The 26,644-nt window shown below is 41.3% G+C and overlaps 1 protein-coding gene across 28 annotated transcripts in view; it reads right to left on the reverse strand.

Moving 5' to 3' along the window:
* The window catches only part of ANKS1B (ankyrin repeat and sterile alpha motif domain containing 1B), a 1,179,755-nt gene that overhangs the window by 48,117 nt on the left and 1,104,994 nt on the right, over positions 1 to 26,644 (reverse strand). For all 28 annotated transcript variants that reach the window (XM_027107282.1, XM_027107272.1, XM_027107271.1 and 25 more), the window contains 4 exons: positions 22,333 to 22,461; positions 20,370 to 20,441; positions 5,433 to 5,444; positions 4,020 to 4,106 (listed from right to left, as the gene is read on the reverse strand). In XM_027107282.1, coding sequence (XP_026963083.1) covers positions 4,020 to 4,106; positions 5,433 to 5,444; positions 20,370 to 20,441; positions 22,333 to 22,461 — 300 coding nt within the window. The remainder of the gene's footprint in view (positions 1 to 4,019; positions 4,107 to 5,432; positions 5,445 to 20,369; positions 20,442 to 22,332; positions 22,462 to 26,644) is intronic.

The raw sequence follows: 26,644 nt of genomic DNA on the forward strand, positions 1-26,644 counted from the left end.
ACCCAACGCAGCCAAAAATAAATAAAATAAGTAAATTAAAAACAAACTAACAAACCAACCCAGGCACTGCATTGTTCCTAATCTAGCTGGATGAGAAGACTGAGGAGGGGGTCACAGCAGGAAGGCAAAATGCAACCCACCCTCAGCCAGGCACTGGATGTGCGGACGGTGTCGCTTCTTGGAAGACCCTGCTGATCTGAAGATGGGTCTGGAGCTAAGCAGTTGCAGCCCTCTTGGCAGAATGCCATGCTGACGTACCTCTGGGCTACGGATCTACAGAAAGCTGGTGTGATTTACCTGTAACATTTTAGTATAGATCTAATCCAAGTTCCATTTTTAATTCAAGTTCATTTTCCGCTTCTTCCTTCTTACCAGGTTTAGTGATTCAATTCATTTCCCAGGTTGCTAGGTAACAGGTTTACAAGTTTACAGCTAGGCACCTAACCCTTCCCCATGAACTCAGCCAAAGCTGGTACTTTATATTAGAGTAAAAGGAAAGAAGTGCTTTGCTGGAGGGTACATCTTTCACACAGTCTAATGGGGGCTAAAAGGAGGGGAAAAGTCATTAACACCTAATTAAGCATCCACTGCATGTCAAACGGACTGGTGGAAGGTCGCATGAAGTGAAAGTGAAAAAGCGTTAGGTTAGGGAGTGGGAAAGTTAAGTTTTAGTCCTTCTCCATGACCAGCTAGCTGTGTGACTGCAGGGCAGTCACTTAGTGAAGGTCTGAGGCCTTCGATTACGTCCAGTGCAGGATGAACACCCCCTCTATCTGACCAGGGTAGGGTTACAGAGATGCGGCGGTTAGGAGAGGACCGGTTAACAATAAAGTACAGGGGACTTCCCTGGTGGCGCGGTGGTTAAGAATCCGCCTGCCAATGCAAGGGACATGGGTTTGAGCCCTGGTCCGGGAAGATCCCACATAATGCGGAGCAACTAAGCCCGTGCGCCACAACTACTGAGCCTGCGCTCTAGAGCTTGCGAGCCACAACTACTGAGCCCGTGTGCCACAACTACTGAAGCCTGTGTGCCTAGAACCCGTGCTCTGCAACAAAAGAAGCCACTGCAATGAGAAGTCCGTGCACCGCGACAAAGAGTAGCCCCCACTCGCCACAGCTAGAGAAAGCCCGTGTGCAGCAACGAAGACCCAACGCAGCCAATAAATAAATAAATATAAATTTAAAAAAATGATGAGCATCTGAAAAAAAAGAAAGCATCAAACATGAACAATAAGCTGTGACTTCTGGTTGTGTCTTACTACAGGCTTAGTGCTCACAAGCACCACAAACTGTGAGGTCTTCACAGATGTCTATGCGTCACAAGTCCTTCACTTCAAATCAAAGTGGTTCCCCCCAGATGCTTCCCAGGGGAGGAATCTCTGGTACAAACCGAAAGCAGGACCTGGAGTTTATCAATCTGCTCCTTTCCTGCTGTGGGTCTTAATTTAGAGGCTGGTCTTTGTACAGGACCAAGTGGCACGCACGATGCCACTGCAGACACTGCTGGATGAGCACAGTTCCTTTCATACCACAACCTGAGGAAGGCTCTTCAACACTGGCTCCTCTGCGCCCCCTGAAACCAGGCCTTCAGCCCTGGCTGGTGGTGTTTCTCAGCCTTCCCCAAACTCCACCAACGCAGCTCTACACCGTTTCTTTCTTCCACCTTCTAATACAAGCTCTCTGCTTTAGGCTTCTCACACACTAACTCCTAGACCACGGCCCCGAGTCACCCACCCTCTCCCTATCCACCATTAGACTGGGGTAGGTCACTACGTCACAGGACACTGGGATGGGGACCCTGTGCAGCCCCAGTGTTGAAGTCGATGTCCCCAAATTCCTAAAACAGCCAGGCACACGTTGTCATATAGTCACAGAGAGGCTGGTTCCACCTGCTACCAACATATGCACTTTGCCTTTGCTCTGGATTCTGAAAACAGGCTGAGGACCACACTGCAAGGGCTTGAAAGAAATGCGGGCCTTCTTTATTTAGTGTCTTTATTCACACAATTATCTTTTGCGTATCTTTCATTGCTTAGATTTCCAGAGTAGTCATTAGTGAGCAGAGATCTATGAATAACTCATCTAAGTACTGGCGACTGAAGCAGAAGCATTCCCTCAAAGTCTGGGAGATCAAGATCTAGGGCCCTTGATGTGTCTGTAAGCAAAATGCCACAGGGCCCATAGCGCTCTCTCCTTCCTCTGATGGTGCAGAGTGGGTTAGAGAGGATGCAGTTAATACAGACGCACCCAGTCATACCACCAGCTTCATAGGATGACAGCCTTAAGACTCTGGAAACTTCTCAGGCCAAATACCACTTGCTCAGAAACTGTCAGAATCCAAGCCTGCTAAGGCTGTTAATCTAAGAGAGTGTCAGACTCATAAGCTAATAACATACTGCCATTCATGTTTTTCAAGTGCAAATGGGGTAGAGACAGTTGCTCCAGGTTAGGTTAAAAAAAAAATCCAAATGCCAAAGCCTTTCTTGAAATTTAGATAACAGTGAAAGCAATGCTATCTTCAGTCAGAGTTCCATAAAGTTTAGAAACTTTTAAAGCCAACTGACTATAATCTAGGGCTAAAGGAAGTTTGTGCACCAGCACCTAAAGTTGCTTCCAAGAAATAAAAAAGCAAATCAACTGGGATTTTTCTGATCAGAGTTTCCATAACTGTAATCTGACGGCAGTAACTGTCAATGACATATTGCCGGGTTGGAGCATCATTCCACGGAAGGCATCTGACTCTGAGTGTGCTTTGGGTGTCATCAACTAGCACGACCAGACTGAGTTACCAGCTTTCGGCTTGAGTTTCAGAACTGCTTCTAAACCTGGGAGGTGGCTCTAAGTAGACTTGGGGAGCTTGGCCTTATTGGACTGCTGACATGGCCATCTTCTTCATTACAGAAAACAAACTGGGAAGGCTTTGAACTGGTCGATTCAGAAGCTCAGGTTTATTACAGACGGTCAAGGGTCACTGCCCACGGGACGTTTCCCGGGATCTAAATCCAGCTGCCGTGGTCCTAAATTTCCATTGTTTAAATTCACCTGTTTCATGACTTTTGTTTCCTTTCTCCAGAGTGGAGTGGGTCCAGCTGGGAGGACTAGGTAGGCAGTCCAGAAAACAAATGGTGTTTACCAACGGGCATCACCTCGTTTCCCCTATTTCTACACTTTTTTGGTTGGAAGGACGTAAGACGAAAATGCAGGACATTTGGGGGTTCTGGAGGAGGAGCAGGTCAGGTTTGAATTTATGGAGGGTGACAGTGGTCATACCCGAGTTTTCTAGTCTAGCACCTGCACTCTGTCACCTTTGCCAAGAAAGGACACTTTCTAAGTAAAATGCAACCCAGATGTCTACACTTGACCTCAGGGCCCACAAGCTGTTCCCACTGTGAGCACAAAGTCACCGCAGAGTCACAGCACGGCCTCAGCTTCTTTTCTGATTGTGTCTCTTAAGAAAACAATACGGTTGGAACCCTCGCTTCCATCTCAATAGTTGAGAACGAAATGCAATTATATGATGTAAACGCCAGAGCATGGGTTCCCTGTGTCAGGTATTCATTACATACATCAAAAGAAAGGACAGGCCTATCTCTGGAGCAATGAAAAGACAAATGTTCTAGCCCTTCACCTGGTAACATACACTTCCTCTGGTGGAGGAATGATGACACTGGTACATTTTCACACTAGACATGATTTTTTTTCTGTTTTAATATTCTCTGGATCCAAAGGGACGTGCCAGATACTGAGTGGCCACAGTCTACTAAGGAAGGTACCAGGGAAAAGTGAAAGCAAAGTATGTGTAGGAATCCTAGATCAAGCCCCCAAATGCGATGTGCCCCCCTGTGTGTGTGTGTGAGTGTGTGTGTGAGTGTGTGTACAGTTGTTTTAGGGATCATGAAAGTCAGGGGTGAGGAGTGATTAAAATGGGGGAGGTTGGGTATGATGGGAAGCAACGGATTTTAGATCATTTACTCAGGACTGTATCTGGCGTCTAAACCAAAGAGAGGTGTGGTACCCACCTTATTTGTTGCATCAATAAATTTGACTCCTTTATAAGAGACTGAAAGAATAATAGTAGGGACCTTCTTCATTTGCTCTGTAGACTTCTGAAATTAAAATTAGAAAGCTATTAGAGCAGTCTGTCTTCCATGGCAACTGCAGCACATAATTCTTTCTCTTGAAAGATAAAAATGAGCTCAAGCTAAAAACAATACACACACACACACACACACATCAAACACACACCAAACACACTCTAATTTAAATGTATGTCTCTCCTCCTGGGCTTAGCTACGGTTTGGGTTTATAAAGTATCTGCTTTGCACTTGAGGATCTAAAAAGAGCTTGTTCCGCTGCTCCATGTGGGTGAAGGAATACGCCCTTTCCCTGACCCCAAGGGGAGAAATGAACAGCTCTGTCCCCTATGCAATTTCAAACAACTATTCTTTTGACTAGAGTTAAGCCACGTCAGATTGAACTCTAAGGATGAGTTTAGCATTAACAAAATACATGCCACCTCTCCCCATTTCTTCCTAGTCTCTTTCTTCAAGGCACAAGGCATGCCTGAATACGTACTTAAAACAGGGATCTAAAACACATCATTGTGGGGACTTCCCTGGTGGTCCAGTGGTTAAGACTTTGCCTTCCAATGCACGGGGTGTGGGTTTGACCCCTGGTCGGGGAGCTAAGATCCCACATGCCTCGTGGCCCAAAAACCAAAACATAAAAACAGAAGCAATATTGTAGCAAATTCAATAAAGACTTTAAAAATGGTGCACATCAAAAAGATCTTTAAAAAAAAAACATCGTGGGGCTGCCCTGGTGGCGCAGTGGTTGAGAGTCCGCCTGCCGATGCAGGGGGCACGGGTTTGTGTGTCCGGGAAGATCCCACATGCCGCGGAGCGGCTGGGCCCGTGAGCCATGGCCGCTGAGCCTGCGCGTCCGGAGCCTGTGCTCCACAGTGGGAGAGGCCACAACACTGAGAGGCCCGCGTACCACAAAAAAACAAAAAACAAAAAACATCGTTGTGAATTTTTCTTGGACCTGGCCAAATCTATAAAAGCTGATAGTTTACAGCAGAACTGCTCATGGCCACATAGGATATAATACCACTCCATGACAACTGAGCCCTCTGGGGGCAGGCTGTATTTTCAGCCACAGCAAAACCGGACAGTGCAGGCAACCTACTTTATCATTCAGAGCTGCTGTAATCCCTTAGGCTAAGTTCTTACGATAGATGTTCACAATGGCTGAATGTGCTTACAGTTTGCAGCTTCTACAGTTTTATGCATCTGCAAAAAGTTTCTCTGTAATTTAGCAACTGCCTTTTCTGGTTAGTTTCATCATTCATCACAGGTCACTCACAGTCTGTTTACTTCATTTCCTGCTGTGGATACTCCTAATAATCACATTAAACATCAAGAAGAACCTACCTGACAGTTAGCCTGATGGATTTTCCAGACAAGACAGGTGAGAACATAATAGGAGAGAAAATACATAAAAAGGTGAGAGGAAACCATTTCAGTAATTCACAGACAGCACAGACTCATTAAACGGTAAAGAGAATAGGCTCTACAGATATATGTTGATGCAGGGAAACTGTTATTTTAGAGATCACTGCAGGCTTTTCCAGACCCTGTCTCTCCTCTGCTTCTACTGTTTTCTCATCGTTCTGTTTATTGCATTGCCCAGTCATCTGATGACTGACATGCAACAGTCTTCTGCTTTGAGTGTTCCACAACCAGCTGTCTTATGTATATTAAGGAAACCGAGAAAAATATGAACTTTCTTGATTTCTTCATTTATTATTAACCATTTTCCATTTTTAAACTCTGAAAATGTGACCAGAATGAAAGAAGGTTGGATAGTGTGAATGAAACTCATTGAACTCAATAATGATAATTATATTTCATCTTTCACTTGAGCCATGGAAAAGGTGCTTCACATTTTCCTGGTTGTTTTTGACACATCTTTTTGATAGCTACTATATCCGCGTCAAAGACAAAGAGAATGGATTAATGAGAGTATTACTATTTAATATTAACTGTTTCATACAGTATAGAAAAAAGCAGCTCCCTCGAAGTGCTTTTTAACTAGTTTTAAAATTACCCAGACTCAACAGTTTTCTTTTGTGATTGCCGAAAAGAGATATTATGAAATTGGAATGTAAGGCTACTTTTATCTTTTTTAATGCTTTATCCAACCAACTCTTAACAATGTGCAAGATTAAGTGAAGGCAAGGCTAGAGGAAATAACATGCAGTGTGCAGACTGTAAGGCAAGGCCGTGGGCTGAATCTGTAGAGACGGGGAAGGAACAGGCAGTGGTTTGGTGGAGTGTGAGTGTGTGTGTGTGTGTGTGTGTGTGTGTGTGTGAAGAATTCTTTGCAAAGAGTAACAATGGGTTTTAACAAATCACCTCGCTCATCTCTTGCTGTGAATACATTCTCGTGGACAGATCTATCTGTAACATGAAATAATATACACCTAACCCAAGGTTAAAATACCAACACTTCATGTAGTATCAAGTAAAACCCCCTAAAGAAAAGAGAAAAACCCATTTCTCATTCATTGAGCAATTGAGTGGTTATACTGGGTAGGCGGCCCATGTGCTGGAAAAATGCAGAGTCTTCTTTGGGGGATGTCACACAGACCTCAGACTGTGTGCAGACTCCGGTCTGCTGAGAGTGGTTGTCTAGTGCCGTGTTGAGAAGGATTCTGAGCCTGTGTCTGGGCTCTGTCGTAAAGAGGGTTGGGAACGTCTGCCATGGGAGAGGGAGAGGAAGGGGCACATGAAGCACACGTCACCGTTCCTGGCTTGGTCTGATACGGAGAGCAGCTATAATGCAAATGGTGACAAATGGGACAGAGATGTGAACAGAATGCTTCCAGAGTGCTGAGCAGGGAGAGCCTCACTCTGCACGAGGAGGTGGGCAAGTCCTCATCCATTCATTCAACTAACACCGGCTGCCCGCTAGGGGTGACCGACCTGGCTCTTAAAGGTTGGATAGGAATTTTCCATGTGGCAGAAGAGGACACAGAGGCTGTTTTAGCCGCAGAATCAACACACACATAAACATCTGGAAATGAGAAATAATATAGTGGTTTTGGGTAATTGGTGGGAGATGAGGCTGGTACAATAGGTTTGGAAGACTGTGACTTACTCCACCAAGCTGGGATCCACTGGAAGCTTTTAAGTAGGATCAGATCTCTGTTGCAAAAAGATAGTTCTGGTGGTTGGATGGACTGGAATAGCTAGAGGCTGAATGCAGGGAGGCAGGAAGCTGTGGTGTAAATTCAATTGAGAGAACCTAAGCACCTGAGTTGAAGTAGATGCTCTGGAGAATGGAAGGGGGGGCCACCATTCTGATAAAGAAGAATCACGAGGACCTGCTGACTGATCCGGACAGAAGATGGGTGAGCGGGAGGACCGCGGACAAAGAGGCCATCAGCCGAGATAGGAACCCTGGAGGGGGATGTGCGTTCGCATGAAACCCTCTCGAATGTGATAATCCTGTGGGGATGTCCACTAGAAAACTGGAAATAAGCATTTTCAGATCTGGAAATCCAACCACATTGAGGGGGTGGCTGAGGATATGGAAGCAGATAAAGTGGCTCAAAGAGTGAACTAGAGGAGGTCTAAGAATCATCCCTCAGGGGATGGTTAATACTTAAGAAATGGGTAAGAAGAGTCAATGAAGGAATCTGAAACCTGACAGCAGTATCACAAGTCCAGAAGAAGACTCCTTAGAAGGTGGGAGCAGTGCCTGATGCCAGGAGGACTAAAAAGGCCTAAAAATCTGTGCCTGGCACAGCGGCTGGCACACATAGGAGTGGCCGCTACTTTTACTGTGTTTCCTGGGTGAAACCCCTGGTTTGGGCAAGTAGAAAAATTTGTTGCTGATTTTATCAAGAGCAGCTTCAGGACAACGGTGACAGCAGACACAGAAAAGAACACGGTGCAATGAATGCCAAGAGGGGGACCAGAGAGCTAGAAAGACAGGCAGGTCAGGACACAGGCTCTTAGGCTGAAATGAGGGCATCAGCGGGGATTTCTGTCCTGATACTAAGATTTCACATCGTATGTCCAGCCAAGCTAAACAAAGAAGAAAAGATAAAGGATGGTCATTTCTTTCTCTTCCGTGGGTGGCAAGAAGCCCTGCTTTCCTAACTGGAGGCCGCACTGGGGTCCCATCGATGCAGGCTGTATTGCGGGTGGCCACAGGTTCCAACCTGCAGCCCAAACTGTACTTCTTCTTCCACTGAGTCAAGATAAAAAGATGATGGATCTGGCCAGCCGCAGACTTCAAAGGGGCTGTGGGAGGTCTTCAGGGTAATGCACCTCTGTTAAGGCGATTATATTTCTATAAGAGATACGGATCCAACCTCTTTCTGGACTCTAGAATCTAGAGGATTTTCTGATGGTGTACTTTACAGAGCTTTAGAGAGGTCTATTCACACATAATTTTAATGAAAGATGAAAGCACACAGAAAGAAGGTAAATATACTGAGTCTTCACTGGCTAACCAGGGAGGCAAGAAATCCAATAAGTGCTTCATTTTAGGAAGGCTTTTCAGATATCAAAATGTGAGCTCGGGGCTTCAGCCTGGTCCCAGGCAGCTGAAGTCCCACCCTCCCCAGCTTCTCTTCAGTGTTGTAATCACCTTCTTCTCCTGCCCAGGGACAAAGGCACCTAGTCTGGACACCACTGCTCAGGTTACAAAGCATCTGCTCTCAGGCAGCTTGGTTTCTATGACCTATCTTCATGCTTCGCTGTGTTTCTGGATGGTGAATACACCCATATGTGTATGTTAAACATTGAAGCTTTATTTATTTGTATAAACAGAATTCTCTTCTTCAGGCCCATTTCCTCAGTAAAATGCTCAGGGCAAACTTTCTTTTGTGGTTCCCTTTTGTTTCTAATTGCTTTTTACTGTGCCCCACTCTGTGGAATTTCTGAGGTTTCCCGGAGTCCTCAAAGCCCCTCCCTTCAGTGCCAGCTTCACAGGAGAGACTAATTTGTAATGAGGACCTCTGCATACCTAATCAGCTACATACTCAGGGGTAATGCCCCAAATTAACTTAACCTTTGCAGCATCTTGTTCTCCCACTGAAAGCTGAAAGAATAGAGTGATATTCCATTGCATTTTCTTCACAATTTCCTGAATTAAGATGACCATCCTTTTATTATTCTAAGAGAAACAGTATTTAGTTATATAGAGATGTTACATTTCTGAAACCTAAAATAAAATGCAACTTTTGAATCTTCAATTTAAAGCCAGTCCTTTATTTAGCACTTGGATTTATATTGTTTTTAAGCATCATACAGAACAGGGATCATAATTTTCTATCTGGAGGTGGACTGAATATTGTTCTGAAATATTGTACTTAATAGGAAAAGTAACTGAACACTTTCAAAGCATTTTTTTTTTCAAGAGGGATTTTTGGATTCACCAAGGAAGGAATCAACCTTGGTGAATCCAAAAATTCACCATCTTTTTTCTTTTCCTTTTAAATGACAAATTATGAACTGCTTGGGATATTTGTATCAAGTAAGAATCTGCCATTGAGCTTTTGTTCTAGCCTCACAGCACACCCTGAAAATATCAATAGTTTCTCATTTTCTAATGCAGAATCAACAGTATGAGAATATCCTTGTGAGACTGCAGGGACCTTTGCATCTCAGAGCAGGACTTTTCACAAGTGTGAATGAGAGCAAAGAGGTTTATAACTGGGTCTGGAAACACTTCAGCTGTGAGCTGTAATGTTGGATTTGAGTCCAGAGTGACATTTATGCTCTTAACAGGAATCGACTGTGCCCAGTAATCAGCACAGAGAGGAAAAAGAGTGAGGCAGTCCGCGGGGAGGAGGTCACTGACTCTTCATTCTTACAATACCCCGATAACTGCTGGCGTATTTTAAGCACAGACTGGCACAGATTTCCCAATGGTCTACTGCCATCCAACTTAGAGCATATTTTAACCTACACACGGCTACCCTGAGAACGCTTTCTAGTTAGATATTCAGTGCTGAGTTATAACTATTAATTTTTTTTTTTTTTTTTTTTGCGGTACGCAGCCCTCTCACTGTTGTGGCCTCTCGCGTTGTGGAGCATAGGCTCCGGACGCGCAGGCTCAGCGGCCATGGCTCATGGGCCCAGCCGCTCCGCGGCATGTGGGATCCTCCCGGACCAGGCACGAACCCGCGTCCCCTGCATCGGCAGGCGGACTCTCAACCACTGCGTCACTGGGGAAGCCCCATAACTATTAATTTTGCCATATAATATTTTCCTTAGTTTCAACACTTAATTATTATATTCAGTTTCAGCAAGTAAATTAAAATAGGATCAAACAATTATGTTTGGTAGCCTCAAGTGACTTTCAAATGATTAAAAAAATACACCAAACAAGCAATATTGTAGTGATTTTGTATGCAGCAAAACCAGCTACGCTGCGGGGATTATTAACAGAGAAAAAACAGACCGCAAATCAGCCATTTAACATGAACTCTTACCCTTTGGAGCTCAGTTTCAAGGTCACTTTCTGGGGAAAGCTCAGTTTCAAAGTCACTTTCTGGCCTCCCAGCCGACGGGACGGCTTTCATTTTGCTCCCCCAGCCTGCTCTGTGAGCCTCTGCCGTCCCTTGGCGTCTGCTGCTCTGGGGTGGGGCTGTCTGCTCCCCTCAGGCACCTGAGGATGGCCCACGCCTTTCTCGATTTGTCTCTCTTATAATGACTAGCACATGGTCTCAGGTGAACCCTATGAAGTTGTCATTTTTTTTTTAAGGGTCAAAAATGGCTCAATATCAGCAATTTCATAGGGTTTGATCTAAAAGCTGCTGAAATCCATGATTGTTAAAGGAATGAGCAAATGAATTCATGTACAGCAACGAGGAAGAAGCCAGTTTTATAAAGAAGGATCACTGTCCCAGCCTCTCGACACACGGAGAACTCAGGAGACTTTTCAGAGAGCCGAGGTACTCAGAGCCAGGCATGGAGGCCTTTGAAGACCTTGGAGGAGAACCACGGATGTGACTAGAGATGCAGCAAGAGACTCCTATGGCGTGGCAAACGCGTCACAGATCTTGTGAAGTTCAGCTTCGAGGAGGGAAGGGTTAGGACTTCGTTTTGGCAACAGAAAATTGGCTCAAACTGCAAGCAGTGAGATGAGAAGGAAAGACTTCTTGAGAGGACAGAATGATTATTAGGGACAGCTGGGAAGCTTCTCCATCTGGTCTTTAGTAAGAGTTTCCCTCATCTATCCCTAATGACTTAGGGGTAAGTCTCATTTAGCTGGAAAATGAGGGTAAATGACCTCTCAAGGGCTTTTCTGGTCACAAGGACTCTGACCCAAAGGCTGGGCGAGTACAGAGCCTAAGTAAGGCCACGTGACAAGAAGAGACAGTGGACAAGCAGCAGCCACTCAAACTCCTCCTCCGGCATAAGACTCGGCTATTGTACTGTGGAGTAACTCACACACCCTGGCCAGGTCTGCACAGCACAAAGCAATGCCCTCTCTCTCTCTATTCCTCTGGCCCTGGCTGGCATCCAGGCACTGTGGCAGACTGTTCTACCAGGATAGCCTATCTACACAGCAGCCTTACTGGAATGCCCAGTGGACCAAGGCGGTGGTTCTCAAACTTTCCAGAGCATTCAAATAACATGGAGTGCTTGGTAAATAACAGACTGTTGGGTGCCACCCCTAGAGTTTCTGATGCAGTAAGCGCTACAGACCGAATGTTTGCATCCCCCCGAAGTTCATTTGTTGAACCCTAACGCCCAGTGTGATGGTATTAGGAGGTGGGGCCTTTGCGGGGTGCTTAGGTCATGAGGGTGGAGGCTTCATGAGTGGGATTATGTGTTTATAAAAGAGGCCTGAAAGAGCTCACTTGCCCCCTCTGCCAGGAGGGCATGGTGAAAAGACGGCCATCTATGACCCAGGAAAAGTGCCCTCGCCAGATACCAAGTCTGCCAGTGCCTTGATCTTGGACTTCCCAGCCTCCAGAACTATGAGAAATAAATTTCTCCCAGTATACAGTATTTTTGTTCCAGCAGCCCAAACAGACCGAGACAGTAAGTCTGTGGTAGGGCCTAAGATTTTGCATTTCTAGCAAGTTCCCAGATGCTGCTGATGCTGCCAGTCTGGGGACCACACTTTGAGAACTTCTGCTCTAAAGATGCAGTTGATCAATTTGATTGAAAGTCACTGTCAGAACTGTTCTCTGCTGCTATACATATAGACTCAGTTGTACTGCATCTTAACATTAATTCACAGAGACATTAATTTATCAAAACACACTATGCTCCACTTGACAAGTGATTTCCAAAAATCCTTAGTTAGCAGTTAGCTGCAGCTCTTGGTCTTCAGAGCAATTAACTAGTATTTAATTCACCCTTGGTTCCTCGGGGACTGTGAAAGTATAAAACATTCTGCACATAAAATAAAGAGTTTGGGTCCTGAAGACAGATTCTAGAGTTATGTCTAGAATAGATGTTGACCAGATAGAGCTGATAAGCCCAGAGGTCATGCTGGAGATGTATGTTTTCTCGTAAAAGTTCCCCAGTTCACCCTCAACTAGGAACACATCCAAGATATTAAGTTATGCCCCTGAGAGGTGTGACAAGCAAACATCAACGCGTCTTCTTGGACTGCTTCTGGGAGTAAAAATTGGAACAATGTTTTTGTAAGGCAGTTTGGCAATACTTACCCAGAGTTTCAAGATGTGTATACTCTTTGACCCAGTCATTCTACATTTAGTGGCTTATTCTAAAGACATAATCAGACCAGCTGCAAAAGACTGAGGTATAGGGATGTTACCCAAAGTATTGGTTATAACTGGAAAAAATTGAAAATGACCTAATGACCAAAAAGGGGAACTGGTTAAATAAGTTTGGTTCAGTTATGGATTGGAATATTGTTCAACCAGCGCAAATAATATTGGGGACGAACAGTTATTGGAATAAAAATGTTTCAAAGTATATTGTATTTAAAAATAGATTATAAACAGGCTCAGAATATTTCCATTTTTTGTCAAAAGGTGATGCCTGTAAGTGCGTAACTAATCAGTCTGGAGGATTATGTACAAACGAGGTGTTAACAGAGGGGTGTTTACCACTTCTGGGTGGTAAAACTACAGTTGTTTTTATTTCTCTTTTCTATATCCCTATTTGAAAGTTGAATAATAGTGAACGTGTATTGCTTTTGTAAGAAGCAAATGTAAAGTTTAAAAAATTTAAGAATTTTTAAGTTAGCAAAGTCAACTGTAAACATGTGCAAAAACACACGGACTTTTTCAGTCTATCACATTTAAGTACAGCTTCAGAGCGTGTGTGTGTGTGTGTGTGTGTGTGTGTGTGTGTGTGTGTGTGTGGTGTCATCCTGAATTTATGAAGGGACCCAATGATAAGCTCCTTCCTCCAGGGCCTCCTCTACTCGCTACAGTAAGAGCACAGGAGGGTATGTTTGGATTTCTGTCTTAGCTCCACCCTTTTCAAACTATGTGGCTAGGTATTTTAACCTCCCTTTGTCTTAGTTACTTCATCTATAAAATGGGTATGTTAATATAGCATCTCCTTTGTGGAGCTGTTGTGAGATGACATAATTCCGTGCCTAGCATGTAGTGAGCATCAATAGATTTGGGCTATTACTGTTATTCTGAGGATTAATGCTTTCACTTAGCTTTTCAAAGCACAGCACCCCACTGGCAAAGGAGGGCAGAAGTAAAATCAAAATCTGTCAGCGTAACTGAATAACCTCTGCGGAACATACTCGGACTGCAGTGAAACGGTGGCTGCAACAGGGAATGTTCAGCAGAACAATGTATCTGAACCAAAAACAACTGACTCACTATGTTTAGAAAGAGGGCTTCAGACAAGTGGAAATTAAAGACAGAAGAGGCGCATGACATCTTTCAGTGATGTGGAGCAGTGAGGGTGTTACATGGGAGAAAAGCCAGTAACGAGAGTAATAAAAACAAAAATAAAAAGTAAAGAGAACTGGGGTATGAAGATGATATGGGATACGGTGATTGGGACCGTTTGGTGTTCCACTGGGTAGACTCCTAGGAAAATACAATACTCACGAAGCAAAAAGTACACACGAGCAAAGCACAGTGACAGGGGTTAGAAGGGCAGCTGTTTCGTTGTGTGTATTGCTATCTTAATACACACACACAGACACACACACCACATTCAAGGGCTTAGACCTGTGTTTACCTGCCTCGTGCAGTACTTTTGAGAGAGTGAAAGATAAAACTTGATTCCTTCCTGAAACTTGGGCAACAGAAACTTTTAAAAAACAGTTGTTTTTAGGTTTTTTTCCCAGCCTGGTTCCTAAGAAGTAGTCCCTGAAATTATTTCTGAAAATGACAGTTCCTCAGAGAAGGGATTTGTATGAGGACAGAAGGACTAAACATGACTTCACTTTGAGCCTCTCCTAAGGAAAGAGCCTCTTAATTTAACATTTCCACCTGATTCTAAACTCTACCTTTTTTCAATCTTTCCAATCCATTCTCTGCCATTAATTTCTTTCCTTGCAAACACAGAAAAAAGATGGTCTTCACACTTCAATCAAGGCACAGATGATTATTTGGAAATCTATATTAAAATTCAACTTTAGAATTGTTTCCAGATTAAAAGTTTAAAAAGCATATAAAGTTAAAGGGAACAGACTCAACAAGAAGTCTGAACCATGGTGAAACTGTCTAAGCCCTTTGGGAAATAGAGGTTCCAAAACCGAAGTACACTGGAAGATTTGCTTATTCCTGACTTAAACATAATTTTAAAATATTTCCTTTCTTACATCAGAAAGGCCGATTTCTACCTTATTATAGTTGAGAACAGATATTTCTTTTTGTTTTCTTTTTTTTTTTTAGGGAAATGTCCTTGAACGCAAACACCTGTGACACCTGTGAACATTTCTAACCGTCGACTATGGGATTAGGGGAAAGTCAGATTTCAGAGTATTAAATTGAATAGAATGGCCTACCTCTTACAGTAGCAGATGTTTCCTTATGGTACATTTAATGAGGGAAGTGAGAGAGTGCTATATATTAGTGATAAATATTCCCTGGGGCAAAACTCAGGGTTAGGGGATGGGGTATGAGTAAGTCTAGGGAGACAAAATGGAATAGTAGGACCTCCTGTTGCCAGAACAAATCCCTCACTTCACCAAACACTGTACCTCTTAGAATCTTGAAGTGGGAGCTAATCATGCCAAAGAGAACTGAAAGGCCCAAGCAATCTATTTATTGCTTTGTAAAGTTCAGTCCTGTGGACACATTAGTTAAAAGAAGCAACTCCCAATAGAATTAGGAACAAATTAACTCCCCTAAATATGAAATGCAAAATTACATATAACATCGTATCTACAGTGTTCCTTCATTTTTTTCTTGCTTTTGGCAATGACCTTTAAAAATTGGAAAGAAGAGTGCAGGGTCCCTAAGTTTCTGAATACTCTCATATATACTGTATACATAGAAAATCAGGGTAAGGACCCCATCAGAGGTGGGGAAAAACAAATGAAATAATCCAAAGCAAATCTATCCATCAATTTACTTGTTTTTCCAATGTTTGGAGGAAGAGGTCACGTGTTTTAAGATTTTACTGAGCTAGACCCTTCACAGGCATTACTTCATGGAACCATCACAGCTACTTCGTAAGGTAGCTATTATCAGCAGACCCTGGGGACACAGCACACACGGTTCCTGCCTTCTAAGGGGCACAGGGCAGGTGTGACCAGACGTCACACAGTGTTATGTGAGGTGTGACAGAGGGAAGGTTCCATGTTCTGTGGGGAATATGTTAGGGGAGGATCGTGTTCAGGACCGTAGAGCTAGGATTCCTCTCAGGAACCCTTTTAGAAAGGAAGACTCTGGCTCTGAGCCCAAATCTAGCTGGAAAACCCAACCAGGAACATAAAGGCAGCACGAAATGAATGTGTTCAGATTAAACGGATATCTGTCACAACTCCTGACATATTACTAATATGTTTTAAATTTTTAATTTTAAATAGACATGTCTGTAAAGCTATCATGGGAAAGGAAATAAGCAGCCCAGTTGTACCACTAAGGTGCAAAGTAATTCATAGAAATTATCCTTCCTAAAAGGATGCCTCAGTATCAGGACATGGATAGTCTCGTAGGCTTTAATTTAAAAAAAACAAAACTCTAAAAGATAAGGCAAAAACTACAATTTTACTTACAAAATGATCAGGGTTTCTTGCAAGTTTCTATTGATTCTTTTTCACTAAACACAATTCAGAAGATAATTCTTCCGGGGATGGGGGGAATCTTACAATGAAAACCTGCATAAAAGTGTTTACAGCAGCTCTATTCATAAATGCCAAAACTTGGAAACAACCAGGATGGCCTTCAATAGGTGAATGGATAAACAAACTGTGGTATATCCATACAAGGGAATATTACTCAGTGATTAAAAGAAGTGAGCTATCAAGCCACCAGAGACACAGAGGAACCTTAAATGCATTCTGCTAAGTGAAAGAAGCCAGTCTGAAAAGGCTACCTACTGTATGATTCCAACTACATGACATTCTGGAAAAGACAAAACTGTGGATGTAACAAGAAGGTCAGGGTTGTCAGGCGTTACGGTAGCAGCAGAGAGAAGGGGTGAGTAGGTGGAGCACAAGGGATTTTTAGGCTGTGAAACTATTCTGTACGGTAGCGTAATGGTGGACACATGACATCATGCACTTGTCAGAACCCAAAACACTGTATGACATAAAGAACGAATGCTAATGTAAACCATGGACTTTAGTTAATAATAATATATCAATATTGGTTCATAACTGTGACAAACATACCGCACTAATGCAAGATGTTAGTAACAGGGGAAACTGTGAGGGTGGTGGTGATGGAAGGACCTTTCTGTGCTTTATGCCCAATTTTCTTGTGAACCCAAAACTTCTCTAAAAGTTAAGTCTATTAATTAAAAAATCTTAAGACAGTTTGAAGAGGAAAGAGACTGGTTAACCTGAACAAACAAAGAGAGAAGTGATTCCATATTGCAGAATGATATGAATTACTATCATCTCACACATGTCTGTTAGTTATGGTGTATTTTTAATTGAAATAATAGGTGTATAATAGAACACCAGGAGAGTAGTGTAGAATTATCTTTATTTCAGAATGGACGGGACCTTAGAGATGAATAAACAGGTAAACTCAGAAAATAACCAATCATGACTATCAGAGAAGGGAAAACTGTGTTTGGTTTCTGCTGGGGCAAACTGAATGTGTTAAAGTAAGTGTTATGGAAAAAAAACATTTATAGTTGCTAAGGATGCAAAAAAAACTCCTGAAATTTTTATTTATGTTAGTACATTGGAATGTAGCCCAAATTACTACATATGTTTGTTAGCTAAAGGGTTTAATTTAGTTGGTGCTAATCTTACACACTCTTTGAGGGTTTCTAAAGTTCTTTCTTTATCAACATAAATGATCCACCTTTTCAGCTATTTTAAAATTCAGGACAATAAACGTTCCACTGGCACATGTGAGAGGTGGTACAGCCTGGGGATTTGAGTATGGGTGGTGGAGTTAGACTGCCTGGGTTCAAATCCTGGTTCCACTACTCACTGGCTGGGTGACCTTGGGCAAGTTACTTAACCTTCCTTGGCCTTTGTCTCCCCATATGGAAAGTGGGGACAATAGCAATACTTACCTCATGATTAAATGAATTAATGTACATTTCACTTGTGCAGGGCCCGGCCCACAGTTCTCAACTGTTAACTGTTATTAATCCCAATAAACTGATTTTAGGAGACCACGCCTGATGGCAACATGAAGACACCTCTATGGTGATGCTTCTGCTACTCCTAGAATTACTGTTAACACGTTGGCCTCCTCCACTGAATCGTACTCAGTGACAGCAGGAGCCGAATTGTAGTCATCTTTGTTAACAAAAACACATTTAAGGAAATAGTTCTCAGAATAAGGAACTACACTGATTTACTTCTTACTGGGAAAGAAATTTTAATTTCAGCTAAAATTCATACTGTTGAATTGAAAACTTTTTTTTTTTTCAATTGAACTGAAAGAGGAAACCAGGTAAAGTTTTAGTGCACCATACTTTGGCACAGTGACATTACGGTATATCAATTTTAAGATCATCTGTGCCCTCAAGTATTTCCCCTGGGGAGACTGGATTACACTGGGACTTTTGGCTGAAATGCAACCATGTTGAAAAGAGAGAAAACAGCAACTGGATGTTCAAACTGAACATCAACTGCAAGTTGAGATCCACACCATTTTTAGTTGGTGAGAGCTCTAATTCACAATTCAATAGTTCCACGTAACAGATCAAATCTGCGCTTCTGGTTGTGAAAGGCTCTGGTGAACCCAGTGAGTGCAACTTCAGCTACTGTATCAAAGACTGATGTTTGTTTAATCAAGATGGGAAATAAGGGTTTATGATATCCTAAGAAGCGATAAAGTTCTTATCTTCATGCAAACTACCCAAAATAACACCAAGGGCAGCAAACTGGATAAACACCCCAAAGAACAGAAGACTGGCTTCTAAATAGATGGCCTTTTCATTTTAAGCAACAGACAAGTATTTAACTAAATTATTCTCCACCGAGACTATTAAAATGGTTTTGCTATTGCTATCCAAATGAAATTTCAGATCCACTTAATTTTAAGAAATTGACCGAAATTCAAATCACAGATTTGGTGTATTTTAAATGGTGCTGTGTGCTCTATGCGCTATTTGTGCTCATTACCACATCGAAGTGGCTGGACTCAGATGTATTAAATCAGAGATGCCAAGTTAATTTCTTAGACATCTTCATAAATAGCTCTAAAATTATGATGAGGCTTGATGATTGAAAACCTTTCCCATTTCTTATTCTTCACTGGTGACATAATTTAGATCAGATAGATATTTAGTATACAAGATTCCCAGAATTATAAAACCAGGAAGAACCCTAATGGGCATCCAGTCCAATGTCCTTACTTTCTAAGAAAATGAGGCCCAGAAGAAGCAGATGAATGTAGTAGTTAAAAGCTTGGGATCTGGAGTCAGACAGACCCAGTCTCAGATTGGCAAGTTATTCACTGCTGGACCTTGAGAAAGTTACTTAAGCTCTCTAAACCTCAGTTTCTCCATCTGCAAAATGGGATCAACAATTGTACTAATCTTTATAGCTTTGTAGTAAAGACTGGATGAGCTGAACACTCAAAAGTATTCAGCACAGAAGACTGGCACACTGTAACTACTCAGTAAATGCTACCAGTTATTATTATTATGACTAAAAACTGACTCCTAAGGCAAGTAAGCAGCAACAGAACTAGAACTTGAGTTGCTGCACGTGTCACAGTGTTTTTCATCTAAATAGTACCTGGGATAAAGATTCACTGGTCCTGACAATTTAAGTATAACTACATCAAATAGAAGGATAACTGTTTCAGTTTTTCTGCTACTGAAATGATCAAAATATTAAAATGACGCTTACATTACTGAGGTGTCAAATTCATGAAGATTCACATGTACTGAGCTTTTCATGAGCAATGGACATTACATGTTTACCTTTGTAACTGTTAAATTATATGCTTTTAAGTATTTCCCATCAAAAGGTGCTCATATAAAATAAATGACAAAAGTTAGGGTTCACTTGCTAATGATCTTAAATTTGACCCTGATTAGTTGCTATATGGACTAAGTCTGATATTCTTAATTTGTATCATCAGTCAGATATCACCATATCCTCTACACATGTGCTATGGAGGAAGAAGAATAGGGACACATGAAAGAAAAAGGTCACATGGATCTGCAGTGTGAGTGAGAATCAGTTTGGCTAATACAGACTCCTCAGAACCCAGCAGCCACCAATCACAGACATTTGGAATTGCCGTTTCTGTCAACATTGTGTCCTTATATGATTCAGCTCAGAGTTGAATGTTTTTCTTACATTAAAAAATGAATAATTAAGACGGCTCATAAGGAAAATGAGCTTTTTATAATGTGCTCTCAATATTCTCCATTTGTTAATTTTTAGTTCGTTGGCAGTCTTTTCAATAAATATTCTCAGACTGTCAAGTGGGTGCTTAAAACATTTTCTTGTAGTAAACTAAAGGTCATTTTTCTCCTAATCTGGAGAATGATCAATGTATATAAAATTACTTTAACTCTTTAAAAATAAGAGTAACTGAATTAAATAGACATCAGCTCAAACTACAGTGACATAAGCTCAAATATAAAAACATGAAAAAAACCCAAACACCTTTTTATATAACACCAATGTGATTCAGCAGACCAACAGATGAAGAAAATAGTAATCTGAAAAGTGGCAATCTGTATCCACAGCCAGTATTTAGTATTTCAGTGACTAGAAATAAAATGGTTTGGCAAACTTACCCGCATTTTTGCACAAGCATCTTGGGTTGATTCTGTCCCCCTGAGCTCTTTTATCAGCATAGAACCTAAATACTGAAATACAAAAAAAATTTAACGATTTATGAAAAACAGAATATAAATATGAGTAGCAATTTAAAAGCAGACTGTAGAAGTACTACTGGCCAGGATTCCTGGCTGTAGGCTGCTGCATAACTTTTAAAAACTAACGGTAACTAATTCTAACAAATAAATGCACGTATAGAGAGAATGCAGCAGAATTAAGCACAGTTCTGAAAGCTGTAAATTGCTCTTTATAATAAAACTGTAGCAGTTTCTAAAGACGCCATCTTTCAGATCATATTTAACTGCAAAACGGGGGCATCTAAAAATGTTTTCCCTTGTTTTTTGAGGCAGCTATGTCTGCAAAAATAAATCACATCACTATCTATGTAATTACAGGGCTGTATGAGACAGCTGAGAAGCTAAGCAACATGCACCCCATTTAGACTTAGTTGGCTGCATAGGTAATTAACGTTAGGCTGTTCTGAGGCAGAGATGCAGTTTTGGACCTTTTTCATTCACAGCTGTGTGCCCTGTGGTTGATCCACTTGAGAACAGGCTGGGAGCGTGCGGGGAGGGGGAATGTCATTCACAGTTGTTCCACAGCCCAGAGAGCTGAGTCTTTGGTGCAAACTGACACTGGAGGGGCTGAATGGGGCTGAATGTCTCCTCCCAGGAATGACCAACCACTTTGCCGTTAGGTGATCGGCTCCAATACTGCCTTGGTACAAATCGTCACGCATGCTTCAAATTCTGGCTGGGGGCGCAAATAGCTTTTAGCAAAATGTCTATTTTGTCTTTCTATCAGTTGACTCCCCTTCAACCTTTTGAAGCTTCAACGGGGCTCTTCCCATTTATCATTTTTCTCTAATTCCCTTCAAAAAACAGAAAGAGCTCTATATGTCTTTTTTAAAAGAGTGCATTAAAATAATTATTTTCCTGACATGACTGAGGAGACCCTGGCACTCTGCAAAAACTGGGTTGGGAATCAGTCCTACCGACCCGGGAGGTCTCTGACTTGAAGAGGTTGTGCAAGGGCACAATAGCAGAGGGTTTGGTCAAAGCCTTCCAAGAAAGGCTCAGGGATTTGGCATTTGAGCCTTGGAGGAGGGAGGCATTTCAATCCCCCAGTTCTGGGAAGATCACTATTGAAATGAGTCCATTGCTTCAAGATATAAGCAGTTAAAGGGGTGCAGAGAGCACAAAATGAAAAAAAAGCCTAAACTACTGTGAGATAATCAGAACATCCACATCTTCATCAAATTAAGGAAAATGATCGTGGTGAAATCCTTATCTTTTAAGGTATCAGGAAACTTTGTCCTAATTGAAACATTTATTTTAAAGAGAGACAGTTGCAATGCTCTGTCCTGGGTTCAGCCACTTTCCCTGCTGTAGTCATGACAACCACCTGCCCCCAAACCAATGGTATCTTTTGAACATCTACCTGTTCATATCATTCACAATTCTCAGCTAAGCCTGATTCTCTCTCCTATTTCAAAAAAAAAAAAAAAAAAAAGCCCAGTACTGTAATATAATCCAAATGATGACAATGAAAAGAATCTGGTATTTATATAGAGCAGTAGACCCAACGTTTTGAGATTTGTAAGTGGAAATGTCTATATGTGCTGTATTTATACTCATTTCCATTTTAAGATAGCAGTTTATCACATTTAATTTAAAATATACAACTATATAAGGAGATAAAACAGACCTTGAGCTTACAAGATTAAAAGGGTTATAAAGCTCTATTTATTTGGACTTTCTCTGTGGTGAGAAGGCTACTTTAAGAAAAAAGAGAAGGGGAAAACATTTTAGGAATTTCAGTGATGGACATTTGGGGATACCTTGAATATAAAAGTAAACAGGTTAGAAATGTACCCTCTATCCCTGCTGGTACCCAAGTACTGAATTCTGGGTAACTTACAAAAGCTTTGTAATCACACGACTGGAAGATGAGCTTTTCCGGGTGGTGTTGCCAGTACTGCACTGGAGTTGAGGCTGTGGCTTCGTTTGGAGGTCGCAAGGTAATGGAAGGTTCTCCCCAGTCTCCTGTCTGAAAATCACATTTATTCTAGAGGTAACATGAGCAGTAGGCCAAGTTCATTCCCTATAGCTGGCCTGAGTTCATCTTATACCTGTGTGCTGTAAATGTCAAATGTATATTATATGTTTGTTATGGTTTTATATGTCTTAGCATCATATTTCCCAAAGCTGAGTTAATTTTTGAGGTATGAAAGAAGTTGACCTATTCTATTTTTCGAATGACACCCTAAGGTAAGTAATTTTAAAATAAAACATGACTATATTCATAAATGATTTACTAATTTTCTGTTCCAACAGAAAAGAACATACAATCTTTGAAAGACTTTTCTGTTTTTAAACTTGACTGAAATTTTTAGTTTGAACTGCTTTTGCATTCAGAATACACAGTTCCATCGGTTTCAGTTCCCAGTTAGGACATGTACCATGTACTCTGAATAATTTTATACCTCTGGAGAAAAGATACAGTAGGTGTGACACTAAACAGAATTTTAGAAGAAAAATATACTAATGGATGATACCTAGTTTCCCTCCTCTGAATTCATTTGTATCAATACAATACTACTGTGGTTGTCTTGGATATACTCAGCCAGCTCCCTCAGAAAACCTAAAGCATGAATGAAAAATAAATATTTAAATACCAGGTTTGGTCATACATGCACATGCATGTACTTGAGGATCCTAATCACAAATACAAGCACATTCCCATATGCTGGTATATCATATAGTACATAAATGTCCACAAAGACAGACCTAAGACAGAAGGACATTCTATCATTTTAATTATCATTTTCCATGAGGTTAACCTTGATATGTTTTATTACTGTAATGGTTTAGTATGAGCATCTATAAAGTCAAAGGTCTGTGTTGGGAGATTTCTCCTTTCCCTCGTAAAGATTCTGATTGTTCAAGATTTGGTTCTTTGTTGGACATAACTCAATCTAGACAACAGGCAGATTTCCAAAGCCACTCTCCCTCTAACTTGGATTTGGTTGGTCTTACAGAATTATGAGAAATTACCTTTCTCAGGAGCTGGAAGAGTATAAAGAGGTCTCATGAGCTCCAAAACCAAATAAAACCTTGGCTAGAGACAAAGTTCCACAGAAGTACTGGCAAACGGGTTGGCACTAGGATTTCTTAAGGAGGACTTTCAAGAAGTCTGGGATAAGAATGCCAAATTTTGGATGTAGGTGTATGTTTTGGGGGAAAAAAGTCCATAACCTTCATTAAATTCTTTGAAATGCTCTAGAAAGTTCAAAAGGTTAAGAGCCCCAAGTCTCCAGGAGTAGTTTAAATAGGATGTGTGTTTTGGGGAAGACGACTACCGTTCCACTTTTTCCCTGTGCAGTTTGGACTTACATTAGGAGGAATATGAGGTGGCTGTCATTACTGGAAAGGGTTAGGCGTAGGCTTTGCCGTCTGGAAATTTCTAACTGGCTTTAAAAAACAAAAGAATTCTAGAGCCCCTTAGGAATGCAAAGGCCTTGTCATAGAGGCAGAGGAATGCACAAGCCTTTTCATGAAGCAGAGAGCCTGTAGCTTTTCTCCTTAAGATGGGTGACTCCCAACCACGGGAAGAGCAAAGTGAGCCTCGTAGTATCTCCTTGGCTTCTCACCAGAGTGTGTGACCAGTCAGAACCCCTCTGCTCGTCTCTTACGCTCTGCCCTGAGCTACTCTGTGTGTTAGTTCTGTTCTAGTTGCTGATTTACTCTCACAGGGCTCCGTTCTCCCATCTCCCGTCTGTTGATATTGTTAAGGCTTTACCTGGAATACTTACTTTGGCATTTTTAAACAGAAATCCTATGTTTTATGACCCATCCCTGACTCATTCTTGAGTTTTTTCTTCATGTTTATACAAACTGTTATTTCGTGAAAGCAATAACTGATTGCAATTAATTAATTAGGAGTAAGTTTTCCTCTGACTTCCTATTTTGATCTTTTCTTTTCCTTCTCTCTCAAATGTTTGGATCTTTATTATCTCTCCAGTCTTTATTTCAACTGGTTGTGATTTGGTCTTAAAAAAACTAGTATAAAATTAAAAATGCAGAATATGCGAATTTCCATATTATTTTGAAGCTGAGTGTAATAACCTTTAAATAAGGTAAAACTCTGGAAACATGCAGCTGTGAGTTCTTAACTAAAAGCTCTCCTCACATCTAGCAAATCATCCTCTAATCTCCCCCCATTAACCTTTTCCCCTGTTCTCCCCCCTCCCTCGATAAAGCAACAACAACATAGCAAACAGGTGTCGTACATTTAAGTCACAGGTAACACTGTTAACGGAACAACAGAAGTTGGCACACAGCTTTGTGGAATGATACAAAAGGAGCTGGTTGACCTCAAAAGATCCTTCGATCCAGTGTCCGCTGATGTGACAACCCAAAGCAAGCATCCAATCTTCACGTTAGCCCTGTCATCATTTAGCTGAGGTTCACCTTGGCCAAGCTCAATGGGCAGTTTTCAGAAAAGCCTGAACAGACATGGCAGGAGCTGGGGGTACCATGGGTTGTGGGGCAAGGGTTGTGGGGTAGGGGTGGGGATGGGTGGGTGAAGCTGGGGTTATGGGGACATTTGAGGTGTTCGTACATTAAGCATGCAAATCATATGCAAACTCATTCTCTAACTGCTGAATTAACTCAGGCACTTTTATAATTGAATTTCAATGTGAGTTCCACATATACTGAAAGCAGAATGCCGATGCAAATATTTACATCATCCACAGAAGTCGCAGCAGCCATTTTGGGAATTACAAGCCCCAGCATACAGCACCTCAGTCTGGAGATCATTTCCATCTCTTATGATAACCACTTGAAGAAATCAGTGGTGCTTCCATTTAATCTGTTTAGGCAGCGCCATCATCTGCTCTCCTATGACTCCACTTTGTCCAGAAATCACAAACCACTGCTTTGAATCCAGAGTGATCTGACACACTTTCCCTACGTGCAATGGGGGGAGATAATTATAGGGAAGAGAAACAGAATCCTTACTTCATTTTCTTTGAGGCCCAGAAAACTTTGCTCCAGTCCAAATATTTTAAAAATTCCCTACAGGGACTGAATCTACCTTTCTGGAAATAGAAACTGAATTTTGTCATACTTAGTGCTATTTCCAGAAATTCGTTTTCAAACAGAGGGAAAAGTGTTCTTAAAATTGAATTTATAAGGAAATAATTTTCCTTTCTTCCTGGAAATTCATCAACTGATTTTTTTTAACCTTAGATCTAAGAATATTTAGAAGACTCTGCTTGTACGTGTTGATTTTTCTCTTTGGAATTAATTCAGTGGGAATGGATGGACTCCTCATTACTCTATTGTAAAGGGCAGATGTGGCCTTGATCCTTGGGGTGGCATTCAGCTTCACCTGGTTGACGGACAGTAAAAACAAAAGTGCTTGGAGAACAAGGGTGCCTTAGGTCTCCATGCTTTTGGAGGCTGAATTACAGCAGGAATGAGCTATGGAGGAAAGAGGTAGAGCAGTGCTAATATGGAGCAGCTGTAGAGACCAAAAAGCCAAGAAGGGGTTTTGCCTCGCATATAAAATTATTTCGGTTTTGAAGCCCAGTATTAGCTCTTGTTAAATAGTACACTCGTATCTAGATAATATCTGTATTTCTTCAGGTAAGTTTAAAACATTAATACTTTCCCAGTTAAAAATGCTTGTTAAATATTAAATAAAAATCAAACAGACTTAAAAAGTCTTTTGCCTGAAATAATGGTTTATAATCAAGTCTTATCTTTACTGAAAAGTAGATCTAAACATGAGTTACAATGAAGCAATACTATTTAGTTAGAATAACAAAATAAAATCGAAAAAGCCTGGGGTAAAAGCCTGTCACACTGTAAATTATTAGTGACTGGCAGTGCTTTTTAAAAGGCTTAAGAAGTTGCAGAAGAGAAATTAAAATGATCCAAGGCCCTCTTACTAAGTATCTTCAGGATATTTCTTTAAAGCTTAAAATACTTAGAGAAAAATCTTTTCTTTAGGTTCACGTATTGAATGCTCTTAACAGTCCAAGAATTTGGCCATGGATTAAAAGCTTGTTTACTTGGCATATACGTATGTATTTATTTCCTTTAATATATATCAGTTAAACAGAGGAAAATGTACATTATTAACTACCCCTTCAAACTCAAATAAAAATTAACCTTCCAATATGAAAGAAAAACATAATTTGAGATTAAAGTTTTAAACGGAG

Source organism: Aethalodelphis obliquidens, unplaced genomic scaffold, assembly GCF_003676395.1.
Source record: "Aethalodelphis obliquidens isolate GAN/ISIS:26980383/991018 unplaced genomic scaffold, ASM367639v1 scaffold8, whole genome shotgun sequence".
NCBI lineage: Eukaryota > Metazoa > Chordata > Mammalia > Artiodactyla > Delphinidae > Aethalodelphis > Aethalodelphis obliquidens.